Source organism: Atta colombica, unplaced genomic scaffold (assembly GCF_001594045.1).
Source record: "Atta colombica isolate Treedump-2 unplaced genomic scaffold, Acol1.0 scaffold1, whole genome shotgun sequence".
Classification (NCBI taxonomy): domain Eukaryota; kingdom Metazoa; phylum Arthropoda; class Insecta; order Hymenoptera; family Formicidae; genus Atta; species Atta colombica.
In genome coordinates this window covers 4,302,757-4,319,758 of record NW_017259183.1, presented here as the reverse complement: position 1 = coordinate 4,319,758, position 17,002 = coordinate 4,302,757, and the positions used below count along the sequence as shown (strand labels likewise).

General features: G+C 27.6%; 1 protein-coding gene across 1 annotated transcript; it reads left to right on the top strand.

Moving 5' to 3' along the window:
* The first annotated feature begins 10,301 nt into the window (after positions 1-10,301).
* On the top strand, positions 10,302-12,386 carry LOC108694212 (ribosomal RNA small subunit methyltransferase NEP1). Its single transcript, XM_018203581.1, has 4 exons — positions 10,302-10,640; positions 10,745-10,988; positions 11,888-12,096; positions 12,179-12,386. The coding sequence occupies exons 1-4, from the start codon at positions 10,500-10,502 to the stop codon at positions 12,290-12,292; spliced, it is 708 nt and encodes a 235-aa protein (XP_018059070.1). The 5' UTR covers positions 10,302-10,499; the 3' UTR covers positions 12,293-12,386.
* The last annotated feature ends 4,616 nt before the right edge of the window (positions 12,387-17,002 follow it).

Below are 17,002 nucleotides of genomic sequence, written 5' to 3'. Positions count from 1 at the left end.
ATTTTGTATATCAATATGTCATTAATAATTTTAAATAAATTCATATTAAAAATTTGATGTTTAGCTTAATCATCATTTTTTTCTTCATATTTAGTACACATTTATTAAATAAGTCATAAAGATTGGAGCTTTGACTGAGGCAATGGTTAAATATTAACTCTTGCTTTTCGACATTTACATTGTTAACATTATAAAATTACAAGTATATTTTAGTGAACAATTTGTTATATGCAAAGACCTCATATCGCTGTCTCTCGCGCCAGATGGATGCCAGTGATTACGTGGTTTGTACCGATAGAAAGTCGAAATTGTTTCCATCATGGAGATTTATAGTATTCCTCGTCGCTTTTCGTTAAGTTCATTCGCGAAGTCCAGTTTGATCTCTTCGGAGATTAATCTCGGGTTTTCTCGTCTGCAGTTATTGATAGTAACAATTTCGTTAATGAGTTAATAATAATTGTTATACATTTTAAAATCAAGTTGTAACATTAATTCAGTGATATATTTTAGCATATAATTTTCGCTTTCTTTTATTTTTACTTTGTTTTATTAAATGTTTCCCCAATTTATATAATAACAATTTATATAATAACATGTTAATAATAATACACTGTCTTAATAATAATAGAAATTTATAGCGTTATGATTGATATGGATATATAATTATTATTTAAATTCAAATTATTATTTGTTTAAATTCAAATTATTAAACAAATTTAAGTTTTATACAAATAATTTGCTTGTAGTTTTTTCGATGATTGCTCTAACAAAAATATGGTTACGAATGTATATATTATATTTAATTTTTTAACTGTTATTTTACAATCATTTTTAGGTATTGGACATCCCGTCATTGTGGAATATTTTTAATTATTAATTTATATGTATATTTATATGTACTTTTTTATATGTATATACATTTATATGTATATACATTTTTTTAAATTTTGATAAAATACATGCAGACATTATGAAATTATGTTGAACGAATATTGATTTTTGTCGATATTTATATAACTTTTTACAAAATTCTTTATAGTTAACAATGTTATCGTGATGACATGAGTTGAATTTTAAATGTGTGGGTATAAAAAATTCAGGATAAGTCGAATGGATACTTTCATATTAGCGGGATATTAATAATTGTAGTTTTTGAAAAATAAAAATTGTCAAATTTTATATAATAAATTTTTCAGTATAAATGTTCTTTAAAATCCCGTTATTATCGGGTTCGGCTCATCTCGAACAGTTGGTACTCGAGAAACTTTTGTATCCATACATATAAAAAATTACTATAACGCATGTATTTTATTATTATTAAATATATTCTTTTGTAACCACTATTGCTTAAGGAAATCATTCTATCCTTTTATTTTTAATAAGGGATGATTTTTAGTCACGTGTGGCAGAAACATATTTTCTCGAATTTTAATATTATATTAAAGATGTGATAAAAATAATTGTAATTGCAATTGACATGCTACCAAAATTATTACTATCGCTAAGTAGTCTGAAAGATTTGGGATTCACACCGCAATCCTGTAACAAGATCACTGGTATTTGACGAATTGCTTAACTTTTTTTTGCAAATGGATCTTATAAAATTTATGTCGAATCAGAATACATAAGTTCGCTTTCCATTATGAAGATTGTTCTTCTTTGTATCGGATGTTAATCAGCCACGAGGCAGAGGGATTTTGATATGAAATTATTGAGATAGTTATCTTGAACGAGATAAAAGTGCTCTTATAATTATATCAATGACTTTTTGTCGCGATATTATTAAATTTTATATTCGCAAATTATTGGTAGATACTTAATTAATAGTAAATAATTAATAATAAATACGATCTAATTGTTATTAGTATTTCTTTTGCATTTATCAATACTTCATTGTTATCGTATGTATTTTCGACATTTTCGTATAATCCCGCATTACAAAAATTTGTTAATTATGTTCTTATATTATCATTTTTATTATTTAGAACAGCATTGATAATTGTATATTGTATCGTAAATAATTATTATATAATTGTAATATCGAATATAAATACAATAAAGAATAATATTTAAAAAGTTATTGCAATGTCATTAACGAAATACAATAAAATAATTAGACATAAAAACAAATAAAAAATAAATTAAAAATATACTTACCTTCCAAACGAGAATGAATTAAAATGAAATTTTTTTCTTATTTTTTTCTTATTTTTTTCTTATTTTTCATCCGAATGCGTATTTTAAATCGTGAATACTTTTTTTTAATTGGATTCAATTGGATTCAATTAGATTCAATTGGATGCAATTGGATTGAGAAACTGCATTTCCTATTCAAAATTTTGAATTGAACAGTATTCACAATGCACAGAAAAAGCTAATATTATTTTTAGCTTGAAAGGCATAGAGATATGCTCCATGCAAATCCTACAAATGAATAAAAATGCATTCAGAATTAAAAAACATTCATTTTAACATTCGTGAATCAATATTTCTAAAAATTTGAATCCAATTCAATTCATTTCAATTCGTTCTTGTTTGCTGGGAATTTAGCAAAAATGAGCTATAGAGCCCTTCACTACTCCCGACAATTTTGTCGGCGGTCCTCTTTTCTTTGTAAATATAAAACAAACAAGCTACTAATAAATTTAGTAGTCCGTTTTTGTAATCCTTACTTACTCTTCCTCTTTTTCTAACTCTCTTTAGAATTAGAAAAAGAAAAGTAAATTCAACCGAGATTAAAATTAATCATTGGTGAAAATGGACATAAGTGAAATAAACATTTCGCGCATATAAAATGAATATTTCTGATCCACAGTTTGTGAATGTATTATAGCGAATGTATTATACGAACTAATAACGATTTCGGCTAGAAATACCAATGTGTACTGGTGCATATCAAGATCGTCATACACCGCCTATTAATGCCTATTACCGCGGTGTATGTTTCGGCAAACATGAGATTCACGAAATGTGAACCTTATTATCGATCTATAATACTGGTCGCGTGCAGTATCATGGTAGGCCCAGTTGAAGAATAATTTTGCCATTTTCGATTGTTTGCATCGATTTTCGAGAAATCTATCCGGTTTGAGACGACCGATTTTCACTAGAAAGCCTCACAGGGAGAGAGAGTGACAAATTGCATCACGTGATTGCACTACGTCCAATCAGGACATCACGAGGTGACTAGTTTTCTCCAATCTCTTCCATGCCTTTGGAGCTTTGATATCCAATCAAAAGAATTACATGATGCAGTTTGCCACTCTCTCCCTGTGAGGCTCTCTAATTTTCATTTTCTTCTTTGTACTTTTTTGGGATATAAACGGCCTTGTTTATCCCGATTTTATTGCAATAGCTTCCTTTTCGAATAATACGAATAAGCATAATGTAAATACATAATAAAAACATAAATATTAAATATTAAACATGAATATTAAATATTATATTATAATATTAAATATTACTATAGTTTTAATTTAACCTGTAAACCTCACTGTTTCATCGGACATTTTTCGCACTTCTTCAATGTAATTTTTTATTTTCACTGTGCCTTTTTTTATGTTCTGTCAATATTAATTCGTCATCGTCACTTGACGACGATGATGTCAAAAATTTCATGAGTACATATAAATCACTCATAAAATCGGAATTGACGCTACAAATTGGATATCAATTTTCAGATGAAGGCTATAGTCCTGCCTGGCTACAGTCCACTTGCTGCTACGAATGTTTCGAAGCATTAATGTTTCGAAGGTAAAATTCTTTCTTCCAATTGGTCAAGTAAAAGTTTCGAAGCGTTTGTAGCATCAAGTGAACCGAAATCAGACACTAGCGATAAAATTAATACCATAATCATACACACGCTGTTTTTCAGCATCTCATGGAAGCACCAAGCCCAACAATTACACCAACTGGCTCCAACAAATTTGTCGGGACCACTTTGTGTACACTTGTGTACCGAGTCCAGATGAACATGCGACACTGGCAAGGAATTGCACCATTCAACCATTCGAACACACCAGTTGCACCGACATCCGAAATATGCAATCGGTGCATCCCAACCGAAATCACTATGAATGCAAAAACGAAATGGAAATTATCAAATACATGTTTTATTAATAGTACAATAATGTATATTGGGGATTGTATGATTTAATCTGTTTTTAATACATTTTTACAATTGTGTATAAGCTTTATGTGTATTAGCACATCCCAGCCGAAATCGCTATAAGAAATATAGATGTAGATTTAACACCATGCGATGTTATCATATAATTCTTATCGATTGTTGTGTTAACATTAATATCTATATGATATGAATTTAAAACATCTCGTGTTTATGTCATCAAGAGGCAGCGCTTTTCTCTCCTCTCCTAAATTTTGACAAGGAAAAACAACTAAATTTTGAAAATAATTTTTGATTAATAAAAAAATTAACGCTTATTATTCAATTTGAGGTTCACAAGTTATTTGTGGAAAAATTCGCTGTTGATTCTCAAAGGTTGATTTTAATATAAATATGTTAATAAGTTTAGTATGAAGATAAATATTTGTTTACCTCCGTGATTAAAATCCTGGGTACATCTATGATACTATCAATATTGTTGATTGTTTAAAGTTCGTAAAAGAGCGCATCAATAATTCTGTTAGATAGTTGCACAACTACGTAGGTATATAAAAATGAACTGAAACACAAATCAATAATAATATTAATCGTAAAGTTGTAAAAATATTGATGCATACTGTCAGTATTATCGATTCAATTTATTAATCGCACGGAAACGACAGTTTTGCTAAAGTATTTAACTAATAAATGCCTTGAATTGTGAAAACAAAATGTTGTCGTTTCCTTCTGATACAACCTTATATGCATAGAAAAAATAATTTTGCTGATGTATCTCTCTCTCTCTCTCTCTCTCTCTCTCTCTCTCTCTCTCTCGCTCTCGCTCTCGCTCTCGCTCTCGCTCTCGCTCTCGCTCTCGCTCTCGCTCTCCCTCTCCCTCTCCCTCTTTCTCTCTCCCTCCTTCTCTCTCCACTCCCTTCCTCCCCCCCCCCTCTCTCTAAAAGATACAAATCTGAAAATAATGTTGTTGGAGCATTAAAGTAATTATATAAGTACGACGCTCAAACTAAGTATTAAATTTTTGGCATTCAAAACTTATTGTTTACCATATCTGAAATTCCTACGTAATTATTTTATGGTTGAACAAAATTATTTTCATATCTGTATCTAGCTAAATTTTTAGATACACAGCAAAATTGTTCTTTTCTTGTATACAAGATTCATATCAAGAAACGTTAGCTCTTTATTTTAATTAACAATTTGAAGCATTTATTAAAAAGCAATCGTTTTGCAGAATATCGATCTGCAAAAGTCAATATTCTATTAATCAAAGGTCAATATCCTACTTACTTCACTTTATGAGTTTTCTCTAATCGGAAATATCTAGTGAACTTAAAAATAATAATTGGGATAATTTAATAATGGTCATCCTTAAGACGATTACGATTATCCGTCATAATGTTTCTGTTCGTGAAAACATTCGTTCCAATGAAACTAATGTCCCTACCACTGACAAATATTCAAGTGCTATACTACTTAAATATTTGCTTGTAACTTTATATAGGAAATCCAATATTCTATTGAATTAGATTTTAATACAACTGGCTAACTTAAATAATTTTCTGACTCTATGTGTAAATTTAGTCCAGAATTGTTTTCACTTATGTTATGATTCATTTTAATCATTAAAGCATTATGCTTGCTCCATAGATTTGAAATCATCTCTATTTCACATTCATTATTTTGTCTCATACGTTATTTATTTGTTTGTCTATTTTCGAAATTGTATTTGCACGCTAAATTTGAAAATATATTTTTTTAAAGCGTGGATCCAAAACAGTGGCTATGGTCAAAAGTTTAATGTTTTCAATTGAATTAAACTAAGAATCTATTTCGTGCATAATATATTTTTTTCAAGTTTTTACCTATTTCTGGCTGAAGCTCGAATATCTTATCGTACAGTAAATATATCATTGGTATGATTTTACTACTAGTAACATTTTTCTTGCACTAATTTCACTAGTTATTATTTCCTCAAATAGTTGCAACATTTTTATGCACTCGTTTGCAATTACAACCTCAGAGTCTGTTAACATTTCTGGTGAATTTTTTAGTTTTATAAGTTATTTAGTTTTATAACAGGCGTGATATCGATTAACAAATCTTTCTAACATATAATATGTAGATGACCAACGAGTCGAAACTTCTTGAATTAATTTCAACGATGTTGCAGAAGAATTCGTTCGTTGAATCTTTTGAAATTCGTCTACCGCAACGACGCTGTGCTTAAAATAAGTTACTAATTGTTTTTATTTTATTTACTAGATTTTTCAGATCTGAGAGCTTCTCAATCATTTTCACGGGGATCAAATTTAGCGTATGAGAGAAACACGATAAATATTTGTCATTGCAAAAATTTGACAGACCGCGCTCACTATATTTGCAGTGTTGTCCATACTTAATTTTGGATATAGATATATTCCAATTATTACATACTGATAAGAGCACTTCTCCCAAATACTCTCTGATATGTTGCTAATCTAATTGAAAAACACCCACCATTGTGAACATTAATACATCGTGTAAATATAATGCATAGATACGCCTAAATAGCTGTCGGTATTCAACACTTCCGTCCACACATCACACATTAATGTGACGCTTTCTGCGGTTTCAAGTTTTCGCTAACTAAAAGTGACAAAATCTCATTTTTTATCCATCAAATCTGTAAACTGCTAGCGTCCTGGGATCTTGTAAAGTGAATCGAGAAACTTTAATAAATACTAACAACCTTTTTTATTAACGGTATTTAAAAGCTTATTATCTTTTGCAACCACCATAAACAACAAAGCATTTGTGATATCTGTAGCTTTAGAATCATCATCTGCAAATATGAAAAATAATAAAATAATATATCAAAAAATTGTACTATAGTAAATATAAATGTATCCTCAATTATAAATATTGTTTATACAATAAAAGACAGTGTAATATATAAATGAACAGAAAACAACACTTAAAATTTTTTGTAAATATGTAAATTTGAAAATCACTATAAATATTTTCAATTCTTTTAAAAGTCGATTAAAAGTCTTTTAAAAGTTTGATTATACTTTTAAACATTTCTGTGCTTGTATTTATAATGTCGTAATGTTGCTTTTTAAATGTGATACACCCAAAAAAAAAATTCTGCTAATAAGCAGGGAATTCTTCTTTTCCTTTAAGCAAAAAATCTTATATTAATCTTATATTAATTAGATGCGTATATTTATAACACGTATTCATCTATAAAAATGAGAACACATGAGCTATGATCAAAAATAAATTTCTCTAGAAAATTCTATTATAACAACTCGAATAGCCTTTTGAAATAAGAGGATATACAATACTAGCGCTTATTTGTTAGAAGAAGCTTGTCATTTATATGCTATTGTGCGCGTACATGTCAGTACATGCAAGACATTTTCTAGTATTGAGAGGATTGTAATTCTAAATCCAATATACTTTATGATTATACGAAATTCCTTTACTTTATAGAATATCCTCTCAAGATCATATGTAAATGGAAAATCCTCTGACATTAACACAGAACAACTAAATAGCACATTATTTTTTTTTGAGTGTATAATCATATGGATTAAGAGCATATTTTAAGCATATTTTATGATATAGTAAATGTTTATATTATTATGTGAATAGTTTACCTTCAAACGATTTTATTTTAGACATGGCATCATCAATGTAGGGTTGCGAATTATGGTGATAATATTTAATAATAATATTAAATTATGAGCATAACTTTTGGATTTTGTCACTTGCATCAGATTTGACATAAAGAGTGATGATTTTTTTAAATACCGCTGCTTCATCCTATAAAAACAATATTTTACAATGACAAAAATACACGCACGAACACACACATACACACACACACACACACACACACACACACACACACACAATATTTCTGTAAACAAATTAGTTGCTTGACTTATCTGCGACAAAAAAGTGATTCCTGTACTCGTATTTGGAACTGCAGTTCTGTTAAAAGTATTAAGGAATATATAAAGATAATGTGGATTACATTTTTGTATTTGTTTAAATTTCACTAATTTATTTAAATACAGTCATTAAGCATTATTATACCCTTCTAAATAATAAACTATAATTATGATATTATTTGAAATCTATTGGGTCGTCCGCAAAATTCGTGCTGTAAAAGATTTAAATTTAAATGAAATTAAAAATTTAAATCTTCTGCGTTTCAATTTTCCTTCAAAATCAGCACGAACTTTTCGGACGACCCAATATAAATATCTTATTACTCGATAAAGTATATCATTCACATTACAGTTTTTAAACCATAATTTCATCAAACATAATAATTAATGGTACACTTCGTTTTTCCTTAAAAAAATAATGGCTCACAACGTCAATTTTTGTATTTGTTATTAATAATTTAAATTTGTTATTAATATTTATGTTTGAACAAATACATATACATATAAATTCATATTTTTTACGAAAAACGTTTTAACGAAGATTAATTCCATGTTTAATTCTCATGTTTTTTAAAAAAAATTATCGACACAAGTCGATATAAATGTTATTTTTGTCACTCTCTGAATATCGGGAAAAATAGAAGAACGCTTGTATCGACTTGTGTCATCAAATGGAAAACACCCATTATATTTCAAGAAATTAATCGTAGAAGGTATAATGCTATTTATCGAGTAAATTTATAAATTCCAAGAAAGTATAAGTATATTAAAATAATTGTTACAGCTAAATAATGAAACGTGTATAAAGGCAAAAACAAATATCTACATGTCTGGAAATAATCGTCATATTTCATGGGCAGGACTAAGAATAGAGCGGACTAAACTGAATCGAAAAGTTCTCTATCATTTTATAAATTTCCCCAATAGTTAATGAGATATTAGTGCGCGAATATGCGCACTCGCCCGGCCTATTACTGCGAAGTGTATATACCGATCGCTTGGCGCGCGGACCTTGGGGATTGGCTGGCAAGCGCCCCGCCACGCGCGCCATCGTATACACTTTGCAGTAGTATTCGGCTATTTTCTTTATGCATATGTTTATGCAAGTTTGTATGAAATGGCCCTTATGGCCATTCTACAATAAGTCATTAGTCATAAATCAGAAGTTAGAAGCTGGAAATTGACCAATCACAGTAGTCAATTTCCAACTTCTAACTTCTGATTTATGACTAATGACTTATTGTAGAATGGCCTTAAAGCGGAAAGCACAGATTCTTGTATAGCGTATAACACATAAGACATAAGAAATTGAACCAATTAAAGTTCTTTATTTCATAGAAAGAAAGAAAATTAAGAACTTTGATTGGTTGAATTTCTTGTGTCTTATGTATTATGCATTATGCAAGAGTTTGTGCTTCCCACTTAAGGGCCTTTATGATCTATGACTTATTTACAAGTCATAGATCATAAATTATAAGTCATAAGTTAGAAGTGAACTCATCGTAGTATTCAATTTTTAGTTTTTGACTTCTGATTTATGACTTATGGATCATTTTAGAAGGCATATTATGGGCCTTTTACAATAAGCTATAATTAGAAGTCAGAAGCTAAAAATTGACCAATCACAGTCATCAATTTTTAGTTCTGACTTCTGATTTATGACTAATGACTAATGGCATTGTAGAATGGCCTTAAACGGAAACCACAGATTCTAACATAACACATAAAACAGGCATAAAGCCTATTCTACAATGTGCATTTCGTTCCTGTTTCTTGTTTTTTACCTTTTGCTTTTAACTCCTTCACTGTTTTAATGACAATTGAATTTCTTGTTATGTGTTTCTTGTTTCTTTCGAAGTTCATTAACTCTTATCTCAGATGATATAAAAAAACCAAATAAAAAGCAAAAACACAAAATGTAAAAAATAACAAAAAGCAAGAAACTGGAAACAAAAAGTACACTGTAGAACAGGCTTAAGAAATTAAACCAATTAGAGTTCTTTATTTCATAAAAAGGAAGGAATTGAAAAACTTCGATTGGTACATTTCCTTACTCATTACGTGTTATGCTTTATACATGAGTCTGTGCTCCCCGCTTAAGGTTTGTCCTTTTTGGCTGAACTTTTGCACTTTCTCCAGGAGGACAGAAGAAGAGAAAGATGAATTGGTGTAAAAGTTTAGCCAAAAAGAACAGGCCTCTATCACAGGTGCCTTTTTATGCTAACTCTTGACGCTCATTTTCAGCATCAAAATAAATTACGTGAAATTGACGAATATCAATTTTGATCATGTGATTATTTTGACGCTGAAAATGAGCGTCAAGCATCAGCATGGAAAGGCACCTTATCAGTTGTGTCAATATCAAACAATTCGCATGTGTTTTTTATGTGGCTAGAGTCTAAATTAATTTTAATTAATTATTTTGAACGTGTAAAATGGGAAACAAAAGGAAAAAGCATGATGAGCATGATTATGAATATGATCCAGCTCCTAAACATTTGCAAATAGGCCACATCAAGAGTCAAGAAAAGCGTCTTATCGTCATACTGGAAAATTCTCAATTGGAATCTGTAAAAGTAAGGTTATATTTCCTTTTTATCAATTATTTATTTATCAATTATTTATTTACATTTTTACAATTTTATTTTTCTGCATCAACAAGCATAAAACATAATTGCAGGTTGGAAATAGCTTCGAACTGTTGAACTGCGATGATCACACAAACATTTTGAAAAAATATAAGCGTGATCCAGGCACATGTAGACCAGATATCACCCATCAATGTTTGTTAATGTTAATGGACAGTCCATTAAATCGAGCTGGATTGTTACAAGTTTATGTACATACAGAAAAAAATGTATTGATAGAAATCAATCCACAAACCAGAATACCAAGAACATTCAAACGCTTTGCTGGATTGATGGGTGAATGTCGATGATTATCTTAACTATATCATAATAGATAAATAAACTTAAGTAGCAATAATAAAGATTTATAAATTTGTTTTTATTATAATATTACTTTGAGATTATAAGTGATTTCTATATATCCTTTTAGGACATAGAAATTTAGTTCATAGTCCATTTCTTATTAAGATCCTCTTAAATAATATCTTAAGAAATTCTATGATTGATTTAGGACTGAAACTTACATGAGGCATTCTTAAATATATTTATAAGAATTATATTTATAATAATAGAAATATATTTATAAGAATTATATTTATAATAATAGAAATATATTTATAAGAATTGTGACTATGAATACCAGCTTTCACTATTAAATTCATAATGTTAAATCATAATAAATTTAATTTGAGTTATTTTTAATCATTCTTATAGGTCGTTACTGTTTCTACTCACTATGTCATTAATTTAACTAAAACAATAGTTAAATGATTGGTTAAGTTTAATTAATGACTGGTTAAGTTAACCAGTTTAACTCAAGCAATGTAATTTGATTTTACTCAAATTTAATTAATTGTTTGCTATATGTTAATAAAAACATATACACTATTTACTTTGAAACCATGCAATTTGATCACAAAAATTATTGATTAGATGTGATTTTTTTTTAATCACATGTTTTGAATTAAAATAATCTATTTCAACACATTTAGTAGTTAAAAATAAAATGTTATGTAATGTAAGGAATTGATTTAAATTTGATCTTTTAATATTTAATAATGTATATTTATGTACAGTATACATTTTATTATTTATACTTAACATACAGTAAAATTGTATAAACCTAAGTTACATAATCCTAGCTATTACTACTTAATAATATTATTAACGTAATATTATTAAATGTTTTATTGCAGTACAATTATTACATAAATATGGTGTCAGAGCATCAGATGGTCCAATGAAGCTTCTTAAAGTAATTAAGAATCCTATTACAAACCATTTGCCAGTTGGCTGTCGAAAGATATTGATGTCGTTCAATGCAAGTAAAGTACTAAATCCAAGAGATCTTGTACCTACTGAAGATCCTATTGCTATTGTAGTTGGAGCTATGGCGCATGATCAAGTAAATTATTATTATTAAAACGATATATTACTACTATTATATTAAAAACTATATTATATTTTATATTCTTGTTTCTTTGTAGGTCAAAACAGATTACACAGAAGATACTTACTCAATTAGTAATTATCCTCTCTCAGGTGCCATTGCGTGTAGTAAATTATGTACAGCGTTCGAAGAAGTTTGGGGAATTGTTTAATAAAAAAAAACTAATATATATTTATGTATTATATATTTCGAATTTATATAAATTTCGAAATACAATTCGAAAGATTTTTCTGAAATGGATAATATTTCATTAGAGTAATCTTCTTGTCCTTTTTATGATATCTTTCTCCTTAATGTTTTTTCTGAATAAATTTTTAATATGTATGTACATTTCATTCGGTAACATAGATATGATAAAATTGCTAAAGATGAAAAAAAAATGTGACAAATGTGCATTAACACATACATAGCGACAAATTCAAACTGTGTTTAATCAAATACATTTATTATATATACATTTATTATATGTATATAACGTTTGAAATTTATATCAATTGTAAAATACACGAATGAAATAATATTATTAAGTATAGATAGTCAACTTTTTTTTATGTTTATCAGCGCTCATAATGATCAGAATGATTATATTCATTTGTGCATTTATAATATTAATTATAAATGCACACATGAATACAATAATATTATTTAAATATAGACCTATTATGACATGAATATTTAATTAAATATTAAATTAAATGTTAATGAAATATTTAAGTAAAATAGAATTTATACTTAATAATATCATTCCTTTATGTTTTACATTTGAAATATTATTCCGAGTTCTGAAAAATAAAAAAAAATATGTACATATACATATATAGAAACAAATTTTATTAATTTTTACATAGTGATGTAATTCTAGATCTTCATGTTATTTGAAATTCCCAAAATTGTTTGTAAAATGAGGTAAATGTACATTCAAGTACAAGCAACGTGAGAACACATTATACAATAGTTATATGAAAACATTATGCTAAACACATTTTTTTATCATAAATTGATAACAAGGAAGAAATAGATACGACAAAACAAAACTTTTACTATTTGAAACTACTTGTTTTTGAAATTCATTAGATTGAGAAAGCTGGAAATACTAACCTCTAAGATTTTTTAGGACAATATTTTAGAAAGTAAACGCGAGATAATCTGAACCATTAAAAATTACTGCAAAAGATGTCTTCAAACATATTTCACATTGCTCTGCCTTCTTTTAAAGCTGTACTTTTTATTTTTGATATGTGATGTCATGAGGTCTTTCTTCAAAAAAAAAATCAGAAATTATGTGCTGGTTGAAAAAATCATAAATATTAATTTTAAATATTTTGGGAATGATAAAGAGAAGAATTACTAAATATACAATGAATAGTATATTCGGTATCTATTATAACCGGATTATACCGAATATTCGATAAAATTATGTGTTGAATAACTGAATATTTGACAAGTAGACTATTAGTACTAGACACTATTTTAACAAAAACAATGCAGACATGATCTTCTAAAATAAGAAGAAATCCCTTTATTCTCAATAAGGAGAAAATCTCTCGAAATTTTTCGCATAAATTTTTCAGAATTTTTGTGTAAAAATTTTAGAATTTTTGATTAATTTTGCAATTTTTTAGAAAATCTCTCAAATTTTTTAAAAATAAATGGTAACATTTTCCAGAAGTTTCAAGAAAATTATTTTAGAATTTTTCAGATATGTAAATCTTCATATGAAGATCATGAAATACTAAAATTTCTCATTCTATAATTTCTGATGAAATCCTTATGAAATCTAAAAAAAATTTAAATATTTTTTTTAGAAATGATAGAATAAGAAATCTTGGAATATTTCATAATTCACATTCTGAAAAATTCTAAAGAAGATGTAGAAATTTCTGCATTTCTAAGTGTTCCAATTCGTATACAAATTTTTCACGATCATCTATTTAAACATATTTTATCAAGTGGTGTGAAATCAAACAATAGTAGAATTTTACGATTACAACTATTCGGTATTCAATCGAATAGTAGACTAATACTCAGATGTTTAGCTGAAGAGTAGAAATGTTGAAGACAGAATACTAAATAGTTACTAAAATATTCGTTGCAATTTTAATTCGTATTCGAATTATAATATAAGTATAATTTCTGGAATTTCTCTTTTTTCCATATCGCATATCTCGCTCTATTGATGTAAAATGCAAATTTTAATCAATTCGTTCAATTGCACGTCAATCATGTACGGCCACGTGTTTATGTTTATTTATATGACTGATGTGACTTCGTCCACGAGTTATAAAATATTTATTATATCAATTTTTCAAAATTTCTATTCCAAGATTTTGTCATATATATAATTTTTTTAATGCACAAAATATGTGCATTGTAAAAATGGGGAAAAAACTCAGAAAGGAATAATAATAGATTTGTTTCTGGAAATCATTCGTATACCTAACGATTGATGCAAATTCGAATTTGGATAAGATTAATTTACAATAAACATACTTTAACACTATTTTCTTTTTTCAAAGATTATTTATCTCCCGGGACGAAGGACTTTAATTGTTCAATTTCTTATGTAGTGGATTGTTCGGAAAATTCGTGCCACAAAAGATTTAAATTTAATAAATGTATACTAAAATTTAAATCTTCTGCGTTTCAATTTTCCTTCAAAATCGGCAACCTAATATTACGTGTTATGCAAGAATCTGTGCTTTCCGCTTTATACTGGGGGTCCATCGGTTGATTCATCTTTTGGTAAATTTTATCTGTGAGATAAATCTGAGATAATCCGCTCATGTGATTGAATAATCTTACTACTTACTTAACAGATAAACTGCATTATTCCAAATAGTTAATTAGTTGTTTCAATGATTCCCTTTTCCGCACCGTGTGATTTCACCCTTACTGATTATTGATTCGTTACGCGGTTACACCTCATGGGACTCCACTCTTAAACCGTAAGAAATGGGCGAATCGATTATTCTTCTCGCATTTGGTTGTAATTGATCAGTTTAAAGCACATATGTCCACTTATCTAATATTCTTGATATTACATCTTTAATATTTCTGAAATATTATTAAAATATTCATAAATATTAATTATTTTCAATTTAAAGCAATTGAATTCACAATCCAGCAACAAAAAATTCTTATTAGTCTATGCTGCATCTTGCATTAAGAAAAAATATTTCGGCGCGATTTTAAGTACATATCTAGTTCTACAACTGCGCCATATATATAAATTTAAACATATATTGAACAGATGTATTGTAATCAGCAATGTTTTTTAAATGTTTCTTAAACGTTTATTTCTCATTATTTTTACATTTTTCACGATACATTTTCAAAATTCATTAATTTAACGTTTATTTAACGTTTATTTAATATTTATTAAATGTTTATTTAATATTAAATATTCATTTGAAATAATAATTTGAAAAAACATTTTTTAAACGTTTATTTAATATTAATTAAATGTTTATTTTACATTATTTATTCATTTAAAATGTGGTAATAAGAAATATATTATCTATTTCATGTTTATTTAATGTTTAGTAAATGTTTTATTTCACATTAATTATTTGTTTGAAATAATGGTTTAAGGAAACATTTATTTAATGTCTATTAAATCTTTTTTAAAAATTTATATGACATTTAATAAATGTTTGTTTTTTGTTTATTTATTTAAAATATGATTAAAAAAATATTTATTTAATATTTATCTGATGTTTATTATAAATATGAAAAAAATATTATTTTCTAAAGCTCAAATTAATTTAAAACGGGTTGGAATAATAAAATAATAATGAAAGAGAAGTTAACACAATATACCATCTTGATCAAAAAGTTCCCGGAATTACCACCAGGTGATGCTCTAAGTCAGCTGATTTGAGTTCTGTTGTCTTTTTTTGGTTAGGTTGCCACATCTATCATGGACATTCCCACCAAATTTTATCACTTGCTTGACATTTATGAAAGTTACGCCGTCTTGTGTACATCTACCTCTGCACGTATTTTCGATTTTTTACAGTTTTAAAAATGGAGTTAAATTTGCAACAACGAGTTTGTATTAAATTTTGCGTTAAAAATGGATTCAATGTGAAAACCTTGGAAATGTTGAGAAACTATTTCGGCAATGATACTCTAAAGAAAACAGCCGTTTATGAGTGACATGAAAAAACCATTACGAGGAACGCGTTTTAACAGCCGAAAGGAGATAATGGAAAAATCGAAGACGACTCTGATGGCTATACCGACAATAGAGTTCCAAAAATGTTTCGAGAGTTGGATCAAGCGCTGGCATAAATGCGTTGCAATCGATGGGGAATACTTTGAAGGGGACAATATCACTTTTGATGAATAAAACTTGTATTTTGAATTTTCTGAATTCCGGGAACTTTTTGATCAAGATAGTAATTGTTTGTATCGATATTAAGTTATGCATAAGATATATGACGGATAGAAGAAGACTCATAACTCTTCCCGGTTCAAAACTCGACCGGTAAGTGAAAAAGATTAAAATATAATTAAAAATTATGATTAATTAATAAAATTAGTTGTTTAATATTTAGCATGTCGATAAAAAAAAATAAATTAAAAAATTCTACATTATTTTTTCTAATTTTGTTCAAATAATTTTGACATTAAGAAACGTTTTTTAATGTTAAAAGAAATATTTCTTAAATAAATATTTTTTAAACGTTAAAAAAATGTTTTTTCAAATGTTAAAATAAACGTTTTTTTAATCAAAAAAAGATGATTTAATTATTAGGTGTAGTAAAAAGAAATCCATTATTTTTGCATGAAATTGAACGGAAAAATAATGGATTTCTTTTTATTATACCTAATATTTAATTTCCATTATTTTTCAAAA

Excerpts from the sequence above, each read along its gene's own strand:
- LOC108694212 (XM_018203581.1), top strand. The coding sequence starts at position 10,500 with ATGGGAAACAAAAGGAAAAAGCATGATGAGCATGATTATGAATATGAT. Across the intron at positions 10,641-10,744 it reads CTCAATTGGAATCTGTAAAA|GTTGGAAATAGCTTCGAACT; the intron begins GTAAGGTTATAT and ends ACATAATTGCAG. Across the intron at positions 10,989-11,887 it reads ACGCTTTGCTGGATTGATGG|TACAATTATTACATAAATAT; the intron begins GTGAATGTCGAT and ends GTTTTATTGCAG.